The sequence below is a fragment of the Nycticebus coucang genome, chromosome 5, assembly GCF_027406575.1.
Source record: "Nycticebus coucang isolate mNycCou1 chromosome 5, mNycCou1.pri, whole genome shotgun sequence".
In the NCBI taxonomy this organism is placed as follows: Eukaryota; Metazoa; Chordata; class Mammalia; order Primates; family Lorisidae; genus Nycticebus; species Nycticebus coucang.
Genome location: NC_069784.1, coordinates 41,336,302 through 41,356,421, shown reverse-complemented (window position 1 = coordinate 41,356,421; position 20,120 = coordinate 41,336,302). Strand labels below are relative to the sequence as shown.

Genomic DNA, 20,120 nt, shown 5'->3' with positions numbered 1-20,120 from the left:
AGAACATAAATGTCTTAACACAATAATCAAGTAAATGAAGTGAAAGCTATATTAATTAGTTTGATGTATGGACTCCAAATTGTATAAAAAAAAATCAAGACATTGTACCCCACATATGCATAAATGTATTCATGATCTATGTGTATATGACTTAATAAAAGGAAAAAAAAAGAAAAAAGAGGAACCCAAGAATTGATAACCTCCATGTTGTGTATTATTTTGTCATCTTTGACAATCTCTTTGTAGTTACCAAAAGTATTCATGTATACTAATACACCAGGAAATCAAGGAAAGAAAAAACATTTTAATAAAGATAACATCATTTAATAAAAAAGTTCCGAAATGCAAAACTTGAATTTGCCATTTGCCAAGTACTTCATTGAATCCACACGAATGAAGTGATATATAGTTTATCATGTTGGATAATTCAGAGATGATTATAGAAATACACGAGAGGATGTTCATATGCAAATACTGTGCCATTTTATGTATGGGACTTGAGCATCACTAGATTTTGGTTTCTGAAGGGACATACTGGAGCCAGTCTCCCACACATACCAAGGGATGATGTAATTTAAGAAGCTATTGAGTTTTTTCTCAGAGTTTCAGTTCCCTGATGATACTTCATGTGATTTTCTTAATAGTACCCCAGTCACTTCCTTTCCCATCCCTCTCTGCTTTTCTCTTTCTCTAGTAATGAACTTAGCATTACCCTGGAGTCTTTACACAAAATTCTAATATATGTATTTAAATACATATATTACTCTAAGTACTTATTTTTAGTTCTCAAGTTCAGTTCCTTTTCTGCAGAAGGATTAAATTAACTATAATAGATATTCTTCAAAATTCCTTTCAATTCATAAATGCTGTCCCAAAGGTTTAGTTATTATAGCCCCAAAGGATGTAACCAAATGTAAATTTCATTTCAAAAGCAGTTTCACTGCAAGTGTACTTCATGTGTTCTCTTAGTTGGTTCCACTGGAGTATAAGAAGATATTATAATATCTATGTTTGCTTTTTAATCTAAAAATATTTAAACCTTACTGGTATTTAATATATGGAACAATAATATAATAAATACATGTATTTTGAAGTTTTATGGTCAGATTCTTTTTGTGATGGTATGAGATCAAGACAGTTTGGTGACTACTTTTGGATATGGTACTTTGCTAATAAGGTGATGGGTGTGGCTGTTTTCATTTTAGGCCACTTAATGTTATTTTGTTCCCCTTCTAAAAGAAGGAACACTGTTAGCCAACCCTCTTGAAAATGCATGCCTTTGTTTCTTTACAGGGTCATCCAAAACAGGGGCATCATTTGGAACACAACTATTAAAAATATTGATTTTTTTTTTTAAGAAAAATACATACACATTGTAGAAAATTTGAAAGGTAGAAGGAATAGAAAAATTCTTTATTCCCCAATTCCTAAAGATGATTAGAGAGTTACAAAATCTTCTCTTGATCTTAGCCAAAAGGCCAAGAAGTGATACAAAATCTTTAGTATGTAAAAATACATTTTATTATTTTATAATTGTTTCTTTACAGATGCATTATTTTTTGTTTCTCCATTGTCACTGCACTTTATTTATTTATTTTTGAGATAGAGTTTCACTTCATCACTCTTGGTAGAATGCCATGCCGTGGAGTCATAGCTCACAGCACCCTCTAACTCTTGGGCTCAAGTGATCCTCTTGCCTCAGCCTCCCAAGTAACTGGGATTACAGGTGCCTACCACAACGCCTGGCTATTTTTTGAGGCAGGGGTCTCACTCTGGCTCAGGCTGGTCTTGAACCTGTGAGCTCAAGCAATCTACCTGCCTTGGCCTCCCAGAGTGCTGGGATGCTAGGATTACAGGTGTGAGCCACTGCGCCCAGCCCCCTGCACATTTTAATTTTTTAAGAGAATGACTCATGGAATTTAAAGGCCTGATCCTTACAATTTATGTTTAGTACTTAAATATTTAGTACTTTCTCCTTTACTTAACCCCCCCAGTCCAGCTGTTCACCAAATCTTACTGATTCCTTGAAAAACATGACTTACTACTTCTTTTTTATTTCCATTCCATTGTCTTTGTTGAGATCCTGATTCTCTCTTTCCAATAGGACAGCAATTGAAGGCCAAGGAATTTGTCTTTTTAATCTTTATAGTAGTTTGAGGGAAGAGGAAATAACTCATATTTAATGGATGGCTCCTCTGAGCCTGCTAGTTAGTATACTAGATACTTAACATGCATTACCACATTTTGTTTCATCCTTGTATTGATCCGGTGAGGCTGGATGGGAATGAATAGCCCCATTTTACAAATGAAGAAGCAGTTTAGGAAGATAAAAGATTGTATTCAAGGTCTTACAAAAAATGGTGGAATTTTAATCTGATTCTGTATTTCCTACTACCCTGAAAGAAAGGCATGTATATTGCAGTACAGTGCGATAAGTGATTTTAATAAAAGTCTGGACAGTGTGCTAGAGTTGTCCAAGGCTTTAGAGAGGAGAGAGCTTAAAACTGGTCTGGAGTGGAAGCTGCCTGAGGCCAGGGGCGTATCTGTTTTACTTACCACTATATTCCTATCCCTAAAATAGTGTCTAGTATTTGGTAAATATTTTTTAAATTGATTAATAGGTGAAAATGTAGTAATTGAATTACAGTCAGAGTCAACAACAGGTCTAAAAAGGCAAAGTTATGAAAGGGCCTATGGTTTTGAGGGGATATTCTTCTGGTGGGACAGATAAACTAATCTGCCTAGTTGATGGCAAATAAATAGCACAGTGTTAACATACCAGGGATAGCTTTTTAAAGTTAACTTATATAGATTTCTATTGTGTAGAAAAAAATCTTAAATGATGTGAGTATATAGTGAAGCAGGCAAATATTTGTGAGCTCATATTGTTATGTTCTACTTAAGAAAATGATGTGAGAGTTAAGCTCATAGGCATACATAAGATAAAGGGTTGGAAGTAATTCCTGTTACTTCTTATCCCTTAGAAGAAATACATGTGTATATCTAAAGTGAGAAACACATATACTTCCTTTTTTTCTTTCAGTGACACTGGTACAGTAGCTCCAGAAAAATGCTTGTTTGGGGCAATGCTCAATATCACTGCAGTTTTAGGTAAGTAATGAGAGTGGTTTTAATAATAAAAGTTAATAGCTAAATTGCTACTGTATTTTCTCCTTTAAACACTATTGTTTTACTTTCTATTTTTTTATTTTTTTATTATTTTTATTTATTTTTTTATTAAATCATAACTGTGTACATTAGTATGATCATGGGGCACCATACACTTGGTTCATAGACCGTTTGACACATTTTCATCACACTAGTTAACATAGCTTTCCTGGCATTTTCTTAGTTATTTTGCTAAGACCTTTACATTCCACATTTACTAAGATTCACATATACCCTTGTAAGATGCACCGCAGGTGTAATCCCATTAATCCCCCTCCCTCCACCTACCTCCCCCCTCCCTCCCCTCCCTTTCCCCCTTCTCCCTATTCTTAGGTTGTAACTGGGTCATAGCTTTCATGTGAAGGTCCTACATTAGTTTCATAATAAGGGTGAGTACATTGGGTACTTTTTCTTCCATTCTTGAGACACTTTACTAAGAAGAATATGTTCCAGCTCCATCCATGTAAACATGAAAGAGGTAAAGTCTCCATCTTTCTTTAAGGCTGCATAATATTCCATGGTGTACATATACCACAATTTATTAATCCATTCGTGGATCGATGGGCACTTGGGCTTTTTCCATGACTTAGCAATTATGAATAGGGCTGCAATAAATATTCTGATACAAATATCTTTGTTATGATGTGATTTTTGGTCTTCTGGGTATATGCCCAGTAGAGGGATTACAGGATTGAATATCAGATCTATTTTTAGATCTCTAAGTGTTCTCCATATCTCTTTCCAAAAGGAATGTATTAATTTGCATTCCCACCAGCAGTGCAAAAGTGTTCCCTTTTCTCCACATCCACACCAACATCTCTGGTCTTGGGATTTTGTGATGTAGGCTAGACTCACTGGAGTTAGATGATATCTCAAAGTAGTTTTGATTTGCATTTCTCTGATGATTAAAGATGATGAGCATTTTTTCATATGTCTGAAGGCCCTGCGCCTGTCTTCTTCAGAGAAGTTTCTCTTCAAGTCCCTTGCCCAGCCTGCGATGGGATCCCTTGTTCTTTTCTTGCTAATGCATTTGAGTTCTCTGTGGATTCTGGTTATTAAACCTTTGTCGGAGACATAACCTGCAAATACCTTTTCCCATTCTGAGGGCTGTTTGCTTGCTTTAGTTACTGTGTTCTTGGCTGTGCAGAAGCTTTTTAGTTTGATCAAGTCCCAATAGTGTATTTTTGAAGCAGCTTCAGTTCCCCAGGGGGTCCTTCTCATAAAAAATTCGACCAACGCCGGGCGCGGTGGCTCACGCCTGTAATCCCAGCACTGTGGGAGGCTGAGGAGGGAGAATCGCTTGAGCTCAGGAGTTCGAGACTCGCCTGAGCGACAGTGAGACCCCGACTCGTGAAAAAAATGGAAAAACCCAGCCGGGCGCCGCGGCGAGCGCCTGTAATCCCAGCGGCTTCCGGAGGCTGAGGCAGCGGGGTGCCCGCAGCCCGAGTCTGAGGTTGTGGTGAGCTACCACGCCCACTGCACTCTGCTCAGGGGCATAGGGTGGGACCCTGTCTCAACAAAAAAAAAAAAACTCGACCAACCCAATTTCTTCAAGGGTTTTCCCTGTACTCTCTTCTAGTATTTTTATAGTTTCATGTCTTAGGTTTAAATCTTTAATCCAGTGAGAGTCTGTCTTGGTTAATGCTGAAAGGTGTGGGTCCAGTTTCAGTCTTCTACAGGTTGCCAGCCAGTTTACGCAGCACCATTTGTTAAATAGGGAATCTTTTCCCCATTGAATGTTTTTAATTGGCTTGTCAAAGATTAAGTAACAGTAATTAGCTGGATTCATCTCTTGGTTCTCTATTCTGTTCCAGACATCTACTTCTCTGTTTTTGTGCCAGTACCGTGCTGTTTTGATCACTATCGATTTGTAGTATAGTCTGAGGTCTGGTAGCGTGATTCCTCCTGCTTTGTTTTTATTTTTGAGTAATGTCTTGGCTATTAGAGGTTTTCTCTGATTCCATATAAAACGAAGTATTGTTTTTTCAAGATCTTTAAAGGATGACAGTGGAGTTTTACTGGGGATTGCATTGAAATTATATATTGCTTTGGGTAGTATGGACATTTTTTTTTTTTTTTTTTTTTGTAGAGACAGAGTCTCACTTTATGGCCCTCGGTAGAGTGCCGTGGCCTCACACAGCTCACAGCAACCTCCAACTCCTGGGCTTAAGCGATTCTCTTGCCTCAGCCTCCCGAGTAGCTGGGACCACAGGCACCCGCCACAACGCCCGGCTATTTTTTGGTTGCAGTTTGGCCGGGGCTGGGTTTGAACCCGCCACCCTCGGTATATGGGGCCGGCGCCTTACCGACTGAGCCACAGGCGCCGCCCGGTAGTATGGACATTTTAACAATGTTGATTCTTCCCAACCATGAGCATGGTATATTTTTCCATTTGTTAACATTCTCAGCTATCTCTTTTCTTAGAGTTTCATAGTTCTCTTTATATAGATCTTTCATGTCCTTTGTTAGATAAACTCCCAAGTATTTCATCTTCTTTGGCACTACTGTGAATGGAATACAGTCCTTAATTGTTTTTTCAACTTCACTATTGTTGGTATATATAAAGTCTACCGATTTATGAATGTTGATTTTGTAACCTGAGACGCTGCTGTATTCCTTGATCACTTCTAAGAGTTTTGTAGTAGAGTCCCTAGTGTTTTCCAGATATACAATCATATCATCTGCAAAGAGCGAAAGTTTGATCTCTTCTGACCCTATGTGGATACCGTTGTTCACCTTTTCTTCCCTAATTGCGGTGGCTAAAACTTCCATTACAATGTTAAAAAGCAATGGAGACAATGGGCAGCCTTGTCTGGTTCCTGATCTGAGTGGAAATGATTCCAATTTAACTCCATTCAATATGATATTGGCTGTGGGTTTGCTGTAGATGGCCTCTATCAGTTTAAGAAATGTCCTTTCTATACCAATTTTTTTCTTAAGTGTTCTGATCATGAAGGGATGTTGGATGTTATCAAAAGCTTTTTCTGCATCGATTGAGAGAATCATATGGCCTTTGTTTTTTAATTTGTTTATGTGATGAATTACATTTATAAATTTACATATATTGAACCAGCCTTGAGACCCTGGGATAAAACTGACTTGGTCATGATGTATGATTTGTTTGATATGTTGCTGGATTCTGTTTGTTAGAATCTTTTTGAATATTTTTGCATCTATATTCATTAGTGATATTGGTCTATAATTTTCTTTTCTTGTTGGGTCTTTTCCTGGTCTCAGCCAGTTATTTGTGAATGGGATCTTCAATTACATCTACTGTATCTTTCTTTGGGGGGCGTTGATCTATTCTTGTTATTCATGTTACCAGAGTTTTTCCTCTGATTCCGCCCCATGATTGTTTTACTCCCTTTGATTTCTCCCCTGGTGTTTTGTCAAGGACCCATACAGTGCTGTGGCCTGAGAAACTGGGGCCCTGTTTGGTGTAGAGGGGCTACGTGGTTCTGTCTCGTTTTCAGCTGGTTTCTATTTGACCCTAGTGAAACAGTTACTCTGGGTTGAAGTCTCAGCTGTGGAGAAATACCAGCAATTAAGTCACCCCACCCAACACAGGCACAAAATGGAAAAGGAAAATCAAACCTTCCTACAACCACACACCCCGGGCACCACCTGGATAGTCCCTAGGTGAGTGGCTCAGTTCAAAAGGTCCAAATCAATTGTCTCAGTCAGCAGCTGCCTCGGGTGGGAGAGTTCAAGAGGTCCCTGGGAACTGGATCACAGGGGTCTGGTGACTGCTCTAATGTGGCTTGCTCCAGTGCTGCGTGGAGTCAGGAGGAGCCACCCAGTAAATAGATCAGTCTGGGAAGGTTGATACCTCCTTCCCCACCTTGCAGTTCTGTCACATCCAGTCGCTGCTAACCCCACAGGGCTGTGACCCAGTGAGTTGTCTGCAGTAAGCAGATACTCCAGGGGTTTGCACCTGCCTAAGTCACAGGGTAGTCTGTGTCTGCTCATCTTGGCCGCTACTCTCTGTCTTTATCCAGCAGGGGGTGGTGTGGCCCGTCTACCTCAGGCAATTGATGGAGGCTGGAGGTGTTCACTTAGTTCCAGCCCCACCCTTAGTTTATGTTACTGGGTGAATGGAACAACCCTGTGGGAGTTTGTTTCTGACCGTGCTAGATTCCTCTGCATAGGAGAGGTTGATTTGAGTTCCCAGAGCCTGTGCCTCAGGCCCTGTCTTTAGTTCTGCGGGTTTGTATTCACAGCATGGTCAGTTGTTATCTGTAGCCTCTTGGCCTCCTTTGTCTATAGGCTGGTGATCCTCTGAGGGCCAGGTGCGTCTTAGGCTCAGTAAAGTGGTCTTCTGGATCAGCCCCTCCCTGGGAGTTTCCCGGCTCTGTGGGTGTGTTTTCTAGTCCCCGTGTTCCACCCAGGTCAGTGCCGCCTCAGGCAGACCCTTTACTCACAGGGCCTGTGTTTCAGTCCCAGGTCTGTTCCATGGTAGTTGCCATCTGAGAAGATGCTCGGCCTCATCTGGTTGCCCAGGAAGACAGGAGAAGAGGCTATGGGATATCTGGGGGTGGGCCTTGTTATTGCTGAAGATGGCTGTTGCTCTGCACCTTGGGGCACCACCGCTCCAGTGTGATTCCCTCTTAGCCGACCATCCTCTTCTCGCTCCTTTGCTGCATAGTCAGCACTGGTCAGCTCCAGGCAAGGTCCTGTCTACACCTCTCAAGAGTTCACCCAAGAATCTGGACTCCTGCGGGGGCAGGTCTCCAGATCACGGAGTGAGAGTGGAGGGGAGTGCTAGGAGCTCAGGATTGCAGGTCGTAACACCAAGCTCATTGAGACCAAATAAACAGATACAAAGGTTATGAGGCACATGGGCCCATAGATACAGAGACAGACGGAAACCACATAGACATACAGGCAACAGCCATGAGAACAGCAATATAAGAACAACTGCAATAAAAATAGTGATAATTGTCAAATAATTGAAAGAAAGGAAAAAAAAGAGAGAAAAAAGTGGTGTTAGTAGAAATGTTAAAAGCGAAGAAAGAAGAAATTAAAATTAGAAAACATAGAAATAAAAAATATATCTATATAAAAAGTAATAATAAAAAATTATTGAAATCTCCTCCAAGAAAATGGTGAGGAAAAAACAGACAAAAACAAAACAAAACAAAACAAAACCAAAAAAAAAAAAAAGGCACCAACTACAAAAATATTCTTACGTGTAGAAATATACCTATATATATCTATATGTCTGCTGTAGGGATCAACTTTCGTAGGAATATATTCATACTGCAATATTCTTTCTGGACACCAGGTGGGGCTGTGAGTGGTTCCGAGGCTTATATCTGATTTACAGTTTATTCTGTTACCATGGTAACCACCTTCCATGGCCGATCGCCATTTTGAAATTTCTGTAAAAGTTTGTCGCCTAAGAATTGTGTAACCTTGGCTGTTCTTTTCCAGACAGCACTTGTGACCGACCTTCCCACTCAGTGCAGGTGTCCACACTTCTTAAGTCTTTCCACTCTGTTCCCAGGTTCTCCTGCAAACTGGCGACTGCAATCGGCTGTAGGGGGAGTGGTGCTGAGTTTGCGCAGTAGCGGGTTTGCGGTTTTAGCTGCTGTAGCTGGTTCCTGAGGCTGAAGCCGGGTCTGCGGCTTCAGTAGCTGTAGCCGGTTCCTGTGGTTGGAGTGTTTGGGGAACTTATTCTGAGTTTTATGGTTCAGAGTTTCCCTTTTGGATCAGCGCAGCCTGAACTGCCAGCCCCCTCCAACACCTGGGGGAAAGGTGCCCGCCCTTTTGGGTAGTTCAAAATGTCTGTTTCCCTGGCAGGATCCCTTCCCTTCAATTGTCCAACAGTTTGCCCAGCTCCCCGTGGTTTTGAGATGCCTTCCTCAGTTCAGGAATAAATATTTGTCAATTGGGTTTTGTCAGCATTTACAAGCTGCTGACCTCCGTAGGGGAGGGGGCCTCCTGGCGGCACGGCTGAGCAGGGAAGAATCTCTACAACAGAGTCTGTGGTTTTAAATTACTCCTCATATATAGCAATCCGCCAGTTCACTGGGCGTCTCCAGCTGTCTGTCCACTCCAATGATCCACACACAGGGAAGGTCCAGACTCCCTTTCCTCTCACCTGATGGCTTGGGGGAGGTGGGCTACACGTCCGTCCTGTCTGTCATCATGCTCCGCCTCCCCTACACAGACATTTTAGAGAGTCCACCTTTACTCCTGTGGTGAGGGGAGCAAGACGAGTTTTTAAGAGACTTAATATTCAGGCTTTCGTTCATCTTCATTAACTGGAAGTTAATGGACTTAGAATGGTGATTCATTTCCCAGCTTCCGGGATGTCCAGGTGTCCTCCCTACAGATCCCCGAGTACTTGCAGGTCACAGGGTGACAGAGGGTGCTGCAGAGACACCCAGATGGTCCTAGAGTAGCAATAGTTCAAGACGGAACCTCAGCATTCGGTTCGAGAGACAAGGACTCTGTTTTATTTTCTAGTTATATTTGAGTAAACATTATCAGTTATTGATCACAATTATTCCTCTTTTAAAAGAAAACCCTTTTCTAGAATGCTAAATTATGGAAGTCTTTAAAAAATATATAGAGAGCTGTTTGAGTACTCATTCAAATAAAAGTTGTTAAGTAAAGTATAACCATATATTTCTTGGCGCTTCTTAAGCAACCAGTAGACACAATTGACCACAACTAATCCCAACTAAATTCCTTTGGGGTAAATAGTTTAGATGTTTGAGATTAGAAGTGGAACCATGTTTTGATATTTGAGTAATATAATAATGCCAAATGTATTGCTACTATGGTATTTTACATTTCTGTTTATTTCTATTGAACAAATTTTTATTAATGGTTTACTAAAATGTTTTTCCTATCAAGTGTAAGTATTTTAAAAATTTGCATTTTTCTATATTATTTGCTTGAAGATCATTCAGGTTACAGAAATTCACTTTTGTGACTAAACTCTTCAGAAACATGTCTACAAAAGTGTATCTCAGTTATGTTTTCTACACTGCTGAGTACTTGGCAATATTTCTGCAATAGAAAATTCAATTTGTCCCATTCTTGACTAACAGATAGGGTAAGGTGGGCTTTTTTCTTTTATAATTGGCTGCTATATCTGATTGAGCTAAGTTGTAATTTGAAATATGAAGATGAGGCAAATAAACTTTTTGGTTTTGTTTGTTGTTTGTTTGTTTTGCTTAGGTCCGCTTTATCCACGTTCTAGAGCTACTTACTTTTGATTTGGTACTTATTGTAAAAATATTTTGTGTTTTGTGTAACTTGTCATTAGAAATTTTCAGAAGACATCAAACTTAAGACCTAAGTTTTATCCTAAATACAGCAGAACCTCTGTAAGTTGACCATCCAAGGGACTGTAACTAGTCAATATACGGAGGTGGTCAACACAAGGAATTTCCTTTGAGTACATGCGGTACATGTCTAGTCTATGAAAATTAGGTTAATTTAAAGAGGTGGTTCTATGGAGGTTCTATATTTATAAATGTGGGACCTATGGAAGTCCAGTTATTTGCTGTCACAGGGAGAGATCAGTACTTTTATAATACAACTTTAAGATTTTTAAAAAACCTATAGGACATCCCAGCTACTCAAATGTCTGAAATAAGAACATCACTTCAGCAAGTTTGACTCTGGCCTGGGCAACATAGCAAGACCCCTGTCTCTATGAAAAAAAAAGACAAAACCTACAGCTGTTTTTATTTTCTTTCAGATTAACTGTAAAAGGAAAATCCTAGCAGTCACTTTTGTGAACTCTTCATCGACAGCTATTTCTTGGTTATTTATTATTTTGTCGTTTTTTGGGTTATCTTTTCCCAGGTGTCGCTACCATTTATGTTCGTTATAAGCAAGTTCATGCTCTGAATCCTGAAGAGAACTGTATCATCAAATTAAACAAGGCTGGCCTTGTACTTGGAATACTGAGTTGTTTAGGACTTTCTCTTGTGGCAAACTTCCAGGTTTGTGTTTTAGCCCAGATAAGTATTTTTCTGAAGAATACACATATACACACTAAAAACAAAATCTGAAATAGTTGCATGCTATTATTTTTTCTTTACCTTAAAATAGAATTCACTGCCTTTAAATTATTTTACTCTCTTAAAAATAGCTAATTCACAATTAGAAAAATTCACATTTAATAATCAAAATAAATACAGATTATTCCAACTTTCTTAGGATCCACAGGACAATTATTAGACTCTATATTATTAGTTAGAGATTACTTCAAGACCAAATAGGAATGATATAAATTATAAGTGACACAATTAACGGTTTTTAATATGCCTAACAAGGTACAATTATTTACCTATTTTATCTACTCATTTAGATGTTTCTTTGCCTGCCTGTGTTCTTAGGTGCCTAGCCTAACATATATGAGGAAATAAAGGGAAGATCTGTACCTCTTCTAGCTTTTTCTTAAGGTGAAATAATGTTAAATACTTAAAGTAGCAATCAGCTTTTACCAAATGTTTGTAAACTCTATACAGAGAGAACAGTACAGAAGAAAGATTGGGCTGAATCTCCAATATAAGGAAAAGAGGGAATTTATAGCTAAGGAGCAGGGTGGGGGTAAATTTCAGTGGATAACAAATTTTTAGTCTGGAAGTTAGGGGTAATGAGGGATTCTGGCTAAAGTAACTATCTTAGTTCATTTGTGTTGCTATAAAGGAATACCTGAGGCTGGGTATTATAAAGAAAGGAGGTTTATTTGACACATGATTTTTCAGATTGTACAAGAAACATGTCAGCAGCATCTTTTTATGGTGAGAGCTTCAGACTGCTTCCACTCATGGCTGGAGGTGAAGGACAGCTGGTGTGTGCAGAGATTACATGGCAAGAGAGGGAATAAGAGAGCAAGGGGTGAAGTGCCAGGCTGTCTTTAACAACTGGCTTGCGTGGAACTAATAGAGCAAGACCTCACACATCTGTACCCAAGGAATTAGTTATGAGGGCTCCAATTCCTTGATCCAGATACCTCCCCTTAGGCTCCCATCTCCAAAATTGGGAATGAGATTTCAACATGAGATTTGAAGGGGACAATCACCCAAAATACAGCACTGACCTAGCAGGATTCTTGTTGGCAGAGAGGCCAGGGTGATAAGACCATCACTTGGGGATGGTGGAGCTTGAGGAACCCAGATATTGAGAGTGATCAGATACTGAGGACAAGGAATTCTGGCTAAACTGACTTCATAGGGTTCTTGCTAAAATTGAACAATATGGAGACAAACACAGAAACCCAGAAGTCACAGCCTGGTTGAAAAGAGAATTCAGAGGAACCTGAGTAGAACTAGTCAAGGAAAGAATCTTTGTCCCCTGACAGTGACTTGCATCATTCTACTGACATTCATTTGCTAGATGTGGTGGAGAGGGAGGAATACAGGCAGGCCGGGGTGCTACAAAAAAAAAATGTCGTTTTGCTGGGCATTAGTTTTCAGGAGCAAGGCTATGCTGCGGAAGGAAAACAAAAATTTTTGGTGGATAGCTAGCTAGCTGTCTATGCCACAAATAGGTTCCTTCCTGCCTTTCCTAAAAAGTGTCCATAGCTCAGTGTTAATGTGTTCTGGGGAATTTTCAGTTTATGGGTAGTGATTTTTTGCTCAATTTTTTTGATCAATTTAACAGTATCTCTCATCACGCATACGGTAAAAAGGAATATGAAATATTTGCACAACCCAGTAAATTCCACTAGCAGCTCCTGATAGCAAACACACTAGCTGCCTTTCCCACTTAACTCATTCATTTAAGACAGCTTATATCTTTCTTTTGTTGTTTTCAGCTTTCATTCTAATTTACTTTATCCCAGGAGTCCTTGTGGCCTTGTTATTTTGAATCAAGTTACTTTTTCTCTCCTGATTACATTTCTTCATACAACTTTGGATGTCCTCTTCATCTCCTAGGTTTCATCTCTGGGCCCTGTTTATAAGCAGACTCTTATAACTCTTCTTCCTTTTTAATGTAAACTTTCCCTACTTATTTAAACTGATGAATGCTTTTCCTCCTCTTCCCTCTTTCACAGGGACAAACTCCAGTTGATTAATATAGGAAAAACTGTCCACAGACCAGGTTATAAATGGTTTGCCATTACAGATCTTGGCTTAGAACGGAAGTTTGCACTGTGTTTTAAATGGAATAGGAGCTTAGTGGTTTTTACCTCTTGAATGTCTCTTGAATATGTCCACTTCTCTCCATTACCATATTAACTTTCCTCATTACTGCCATTTTCTCTACCAATTTAGGTTTCATCATTTCTCACCTGATCTACTGCCATAGCCTCCCTCAGTGGTTCCTCTGCATTTACATTGCTTTAATCATTTCTTCATACTGCAGTCAAAGTGGTTTTTTTGAAATATATATACATCTTACCTTGCTTCCCAAAACTGCATCAAAAGAAATAATTGAGAGAGGAAAATACAATTTGATGAATTGCCGAATTATCTAATCAACTCAAAGATCTTGGCCCATGTCTACCTCTTTAGTCTCATTCTGCATCATTCCCCTTTTTAATGTCTCCATTGTATAGGCTTATTTAACTACTTTTTATGAGGTCAGACAATTAAGTTTGCAAACTCATCCTAGAAAAAGTACTACACACCTCATTGATGACTATTACTGTGGTTACCAGATGACCAAGGGGAGTATTTTGAAGGTGACCATAGTGAGATTCAGCAATGAGCTGAATGTAGTACTTTTTCTACGATGAGTTCATGGCCTTAATTGTCCAACCTCATATATGCCATTTCCTTTGTTTGGTATGCTATGACAACCAAGCTAAATAGACACAGGCATCTTCAAGGTCTCAGCATAGATTTATGTCAATGATTGTTTAAATTCATTCTTTGATTTTTTTAAAATTGATGTATTTTTTCCACTAATTACAAGCACAGTGGTTTTGTTCACTTTTGTATCTCTAGCCCCTAGCATGGTACTTAGCACAAACATGCTCTTGTTAATTATTTAGGAACTTAGGAGAAATTAAAGGGACTAAGCAGGATTGGAAAAAATTCTCATTGCATTTAAAGATATGCCTAATAATCACTATAATACAGTATTTGAAAAAGATCTAACAAGTAATATTGTATAAATACAATTTCTTTAAAAAGCAAGTGTACATATAGTGTTTAGCAAAACAAATGTGTGGTAAATGTCCTCAGTGTCCACTTAGAGTCATTTTTTTCTTCCTAGAAAATTTATCCTCAAGGAGATTTGCAAGATATTTATAGGCAGAAATTTTTTTGGTTTCCTAGAGCTGCCATAACAAACTACCACAAACTGGGTAGCTTAACACAATAGAAATGTATTCTCCCAAAGTTCAGGAAGCCAGAAGTCAGAAATCGAAGTGTTAGTAGGGTTGATTCTTTCTAGGGGACTCAGAGGAAGAATCTGTTTCTAGCTTCTGGCAGTTGCTAGTAATCTTTGATGTTCCTTGGTTTGTGGCAGCACACTCCATAATTTATGCCTGTGTTGTCATGTGGCATTCTCTTCCTAGAAAATTTATCCTCAAGGAGATTTTGAAAGGGATAAAGATAAGTAAGAAGATTAGTTCCTAAGTTTCATTCATTGTTTTTAAGTAAAGATTACAGATCATTCAATATATAACTTATGAATTTTGTATCAAAGATTTGCTTCTGACCACCCATAAACCTCTGTAAATTTCTCTTGTTTTTGTCTTCATTTTGTTAAGGGATATATATTTTTTTCCCTTAAATTTAATTTTATCTTTTGATATATAATAGATGTACATATTTTGGGGTAATTTTTAGAGATCAAGGTAATGGAATAGCTATCACCTTAAGTATCTGTGTTTATGCTAGAGATACTCAAATTATTCTCTTTTAACTATTTTGAAATACTAATTTTTTTTTTTTTTTTTTAGAGACAGAGTCTCACTGTACCGCCCTCGGGTAGAGTGCCGTGGCGTCACACCACAGCAACCTCTAACTCTTGGGCTTATGCGATTCTCCTGCCTCAGCCTCCCGAGCAGCTGGGACTACAGGCGTCCGCCACAACGCCCGGCTATTTTTTTTTGTTGTTGTTGCAGTTTGGCCGGGGCTGGGTTTGAACCCACCACCCTCAGCATATGGGGCCGGTGCCCTACTCACTGAGCCACAGGCGCTGCCCTTGAAATACTAATTTTATTTATATTTAGATTGGATTTAAATTGAAACTCCATATTTCCAGTATTTCAGGCCATCCTGATCTTTACTTTGCCACTATACTTTCTCTATAATCCTTATCAACATCTGACATACTGTGGAATTTCCTTATTTCTAAGGTTTATTATTTATTGTTTGTATATCTCCACTAAATTCTGTGAGGGCTGGATTTTTGTCTATTTTATTCACTAATGTATCTGAAGGCTTAGAGTAGTGCCTAGCACTGAATAGGCACCCAATAAACATACTATTAAATGAGTACAAGAATAGGCTCGATACCTGTAGCTCAGCAGCTAGGATGCCAGCCATATACACCAGAGCTGGTGAGTTCGAATCCAGCCCAGGCCTGCCAGACAGTGACATCTACAACCAAAAAAAATAACCAGGAGTTGTGGTGGGCGCCTGTAGTCCCAGCTACTCAGGAGGCTGAGGCAAGAGAACTTCTTAAACCCAAGAGTTGGAGGCTGTCTCTCTCTCAAAAAAAAAAAAAATAAAGAGTAAAAGAATAAATGAATAATATAATTACTGTCATCTTCAGTGGTAGCATATGAAACAATTTGACTTCACTATAATCTTCAGGTAAAAAATTTGTAGAGTCAATAGAGGTGCATAGTGAATGTCCTAGCAAAATCTCTGGCTTGTGCTTTGAAATATTATATCACCAATGTGTTCTGAGTTTCTCTATTGACTTATTTCTTCTTTCTGCCTCTCAGAAAACAGACCTTTTTGCTGCACATGTTAGTGGAGGTGTGCTCACTTTTGGTATGGGTTCATTATATATGTTTGTTCAGACCATCCTTTCCTACCGAATGCAGCCCAAAATTCATGGCAAACAAGTCTTCTGGATCAGACTCCTGTTGGTTATCTGGTGTGGAGTAAGTGCCCTTATCAGTATCCTTCACTGTAAAATGTGGCCATTATTAGAAAGGAATTGAGTAACAGAATTTAAGTGAACACTTTTGGCACATGTTAAGGAGTTTTTTTTTTTGTTTGTTTTTGGAAGAGAAATTCGTAGGTTCATAACCTTAAAGAATATGAAACATGAAATTCAGATTTTATATAGGACCTTAGTAAGTGTAGCAAAGATAATGTTTTGTTTTGTTTGTTTTTGGAAGAGAAATTCGTAGGTTCATAACCTTAAGTTAAAGGATATGAAACATGAAATTCAGATTTTATATAGGACCTTAGTAAGCGTAGCAAAGATAATGTTTAGCCTGATTTTACTCAGTTCAGAGAAGTAGAAGAGTAATGCCCTCCGTAAGAACAATTATCTAGCAGAAGTTTGATTGAACTGCTAATTTTCTGAGGAAAGGAGGGGGTTGACTATGAGAACCATTTTGTAGTGATCTTCTGGGCATTTTGTAAGTTTTATTATACTACTGCTGTGTAACATTAAGTCTTTAAGAAAATGGGTTTGGACTTTGGTAATATGAGTAATCCTCTTGGTTTTTGTTTTGAATCTAATTTAAACTTACAGATCTTTTCTGAGATTCTTCCTTGACTTATTTTTTTATAGTGCTGACTTGCTCATCACTTTTGTACAGTGGGAAATTTGGGACTGATTTAGTACAGAAACTCCATTGGAACCCTGACGACAAAGTAAGAATTTAGAGTCTATAAAACTTACATTAAAGATGGCTATTTTCATTGACTTTTGAAGTATTTTTCATTTTATCACTAATAAGCTTTTTTGGTAATAATCAGTTACATATTAGGATAATTTTCTAGATATGGCAGTGTTTATGTAGAGCCATACATATTCTCCTGTCACCCGTGATCTGTGGATGTTTTAAAGACACAAAGAAACTGTGATGACAAAAGGGTTTTCTCAGATAATTGACTCCCCTAAATGTGGGTATAATATGTGCTCAACTGAGAGTTCTTATTTTTAGAGTATTTGTTTTCTGAATTAAAAAAGTGTCTTCTACCTTTTATTTGGAAATGCATTATGGACTCTGCATTTGTCTTCTAATGTAGTGGATATCTGAATGGAGATAGCATCTTTGATCTGAGAATAAGAGAAGGGACTTATACTAAATAAATAATAAAATGAATTCATCTGTTTGCACAAACCACACCATAGCATTTTATTTTATTTTTTAAGAATCTTTCTGAACATAATTTATTAAATACTCCTAATTATAACCCAGTTACTATTTAATAATACTCTAAAAATAGCACTTACTAAGTTTGTCCTGAGTATTGTTAAACTTTCCTTAGCAGCATTTTATGAATCTGGTGGTGTTGGGAGAGGCAGTCATAACTCCTTAATTATAGGCTAGAAACACTGTTATTCTCTCTTAGTTATTTAAGTGGAAATTTTATTTGCTTTAGGTGAAAGAAAGATAGCTAATATCATTAGGAGGACTGCCTAATGTCTGCTCTTTAATTCTCCAAGTATGTTCAATAAATTAAGGGTTGATTTTCAGAAGACAGATTGGTTTATAAGAATTTTTTTTTTAATTTGAGAAGTAGTATAGATCATGAATGAAATTTTGCAAAAATTATTCTTTTTTATTTTTCCTCTGTCATTCAAGGGTTATGTGGTGCACATGATTACAACTGCAGCTGAATGGTCTATGTCAGTTTCCTTCTTTGGTTTTTTCCTGACTTACATTCGAGATTTTCAGGTAAGAAAAAACAGTATTATATTTATGTAGTTGTGAAGTAAGAGAAGTGTCCATAGGATATTCTCCAGCTTTTTAAAATGATATAACTTTCCAGGTAAATTGTGCTGGATTTAGAGAAGTAGTGTTTTGCTAACAAGCTTCAGCCTTAAAAGTAAGGTTCTAAAACCAGTTTCAAGAAGTTCTTTCATAGAATTTTCATCAAGTCTGTATATATTTACATAGGCCATTCTCAACATGTAGTTTTACTGATTCTTAGTAGAAACCAAAGAAAAACAGGGAACTTACTAAATAGAGAAGCTTGATTTTCCTGGATTAATTGGTAATAAAAATGATTGTGGCAGTATAGCTTTCTCACTCTTGTTACCAATTAGAATTGATTTATATTCCTAATCACAAAATGTAGTCTACAGACATTTTGAAGACGTAATCTCGTTTGAAGAAGAAAACTTCTACATATAATTTTCTTTTCTGTTCCAGAAAATTTCTTTACGGGTGGAAGCCAGTTTACATGGATTGACCCTATATGACACTGCTCCTTGCCCTATTAACAATGAACGAACACGACTACTTTCCAGAGATTTTTCATGAAAGGATAAAACATTTCTGTAATTATTTTGATTCTCAGGGATTGGGGAAAGGTCCACAAAAGTTGCTTATTCTGGTCTGAAATTTTCAACTAGTTAATCAAGGTTAACAGTGATGTTGGTGAATAGTGATAATCAGGAAACATGAAATAAGCCATTCGATGAGTTATTTTAAAGGATATCATCAAGATGACTTTAAAAATATTCATGCCTATACTTTTTTTATTCCAGAAAATAAAACCAAAGGACTCTAACATTGTAGTTTTTTTATACTTTAAGAGATACAACTCGAAGTACACCAAGCAGTCTGCACAACTCAGCCCTTCACATTTTGTAAGTCATTGTAAAGCATGTTTTGTTGGGAGCACTTTTATGAGTGACATTTTCTACGACTCTAAATAATAAGCATTAGTCATTAAATCCTTTAGAATTGGGTGTTCAAGTAGGAGTTTTACCATATGAATACATTTCTCATTTTGGTTCTGGAGTCTACCAATAAAGGAAAGTAGACCTGAATTCATGTGAGCTCTTTCATGGCCAAGAGATTCTGTAAGTATTGATTTTTTTTTTTTTTTTCTGGCTATAAGGCCAGGTACTATACTAATTGGTAGTTTCATAAAGTTTTGTCTCTGGTATGATATTTTAATCACTGATGAAGGAGAGTGGTCCCTGTAGCTAAATTAACTTCAGTCATGTTTAATGTAAAACAAGGGTTGTATTATATAAGGCTTAGAAGTTTGTTAATAACAGCAGATATGATTAATATCAAACAAAAGTCACCCCCAACAATAATCAAGACTTTGTTAGATTTTCATTTTTAGCAAATTGTAATTACTTATAAAAGTAGTCCTTGAACAGGTAAGTATTGAGTCTTTTTAATAGGCTGTAATCTTTGTTTTTTTTATTTAAAAAAATGTTTTTAATGTATACATTAATGCATTTATGGGGTACAATGTGCTGATTTCATATAGAATTAGGAACGATTACATCACACTGGTTAATATATACCTCATCTTCTTTACTTAATTATTGTGTTAAGACATTTATACTCTATACTAATAGATCCGACATATACCCTTGCATTGTGTACCATAGGTATGATCCCACCATTCACCCTCCCTTGATCTGACCTCCCACCTCCCTGCCCATCCCCCTCCTCTGTCCTTCATCTTGGGCCATAGTTGTGATCTATTCTTCATATGAAAGTGTGAGTGATTGTAAATTGGTTTAATAATAGTACTGAGTACATTGGATTTTTTTTCTTCCATTCTTGAGATACTTTACTAAGTAGGGTATGTTCTAGCTCAATCTATGGGGCTGTAATCTTTGTACAGCCAAAATTCTAAAGAACAAAATCAGAAATCTAATAAAAACTATACGCAAAATAATTGTGATGCATCTATCAAAACAATTTTGTCCTTTACTGGTCATGCAAGTGATCGGGTAGTTTCTCCTTGGATCTCTGTGCAGGCAACGAATGGTTTATAGATCCCTGATGAAATTTAAAAAGAAAATGCTTATTTAGAAAGTGCTCTGTGGAAAACTGATTTACAAAAGAATGTTTGAATAGAGTTAAC

At 37.7% G+C, this 20,120-nt stretch overlaps 1 protein-coding gene across 4 annotated transcripts in view; it reads left to right on the top strand.

Annotated features, from left to right (window-relative positions):
• DRAM2 (DNA damage regulated autophagy modulator 2) overlaps positions 1-18,793 on the top strand; it is a 33,159-nt gene extending 14,366 nt beyond the window's left edge. For all 4 annotated transcript variants that reach the window (XM_053590444.1, XM_053590441.1, XM_053590442.1 and 1 more), the window contains 6 exons: positions 3,044-3,111; positions 10,993-11,132; positions 16,043-16,220; positions 16,846-16,928; positions 17,867-17,959; positions 18,437-18,793. In XM_053590444.1, the coding sequence (XP_053446419.1) occupies positions 3,044-3,111; positions 10,993-11,132; positions 16,043-16,220; positions 16,846-16,928; positions 17,867-17,959; positions 18,437-18,547 (673 nt within the window). In that variant the 3' untranslated portion in view covers positions 18,548-18,793. The remainder of the gene's footprint in view (positions 1-3,043; positions 3,112-10,992; positions 11,133-16,042; positions 16,221-16,845; positions 16,929-17,866; positions 17,960-18,436) is intronic.
• Positions 18,794-20,120: the final 1,327 nt, after the last annotated feature.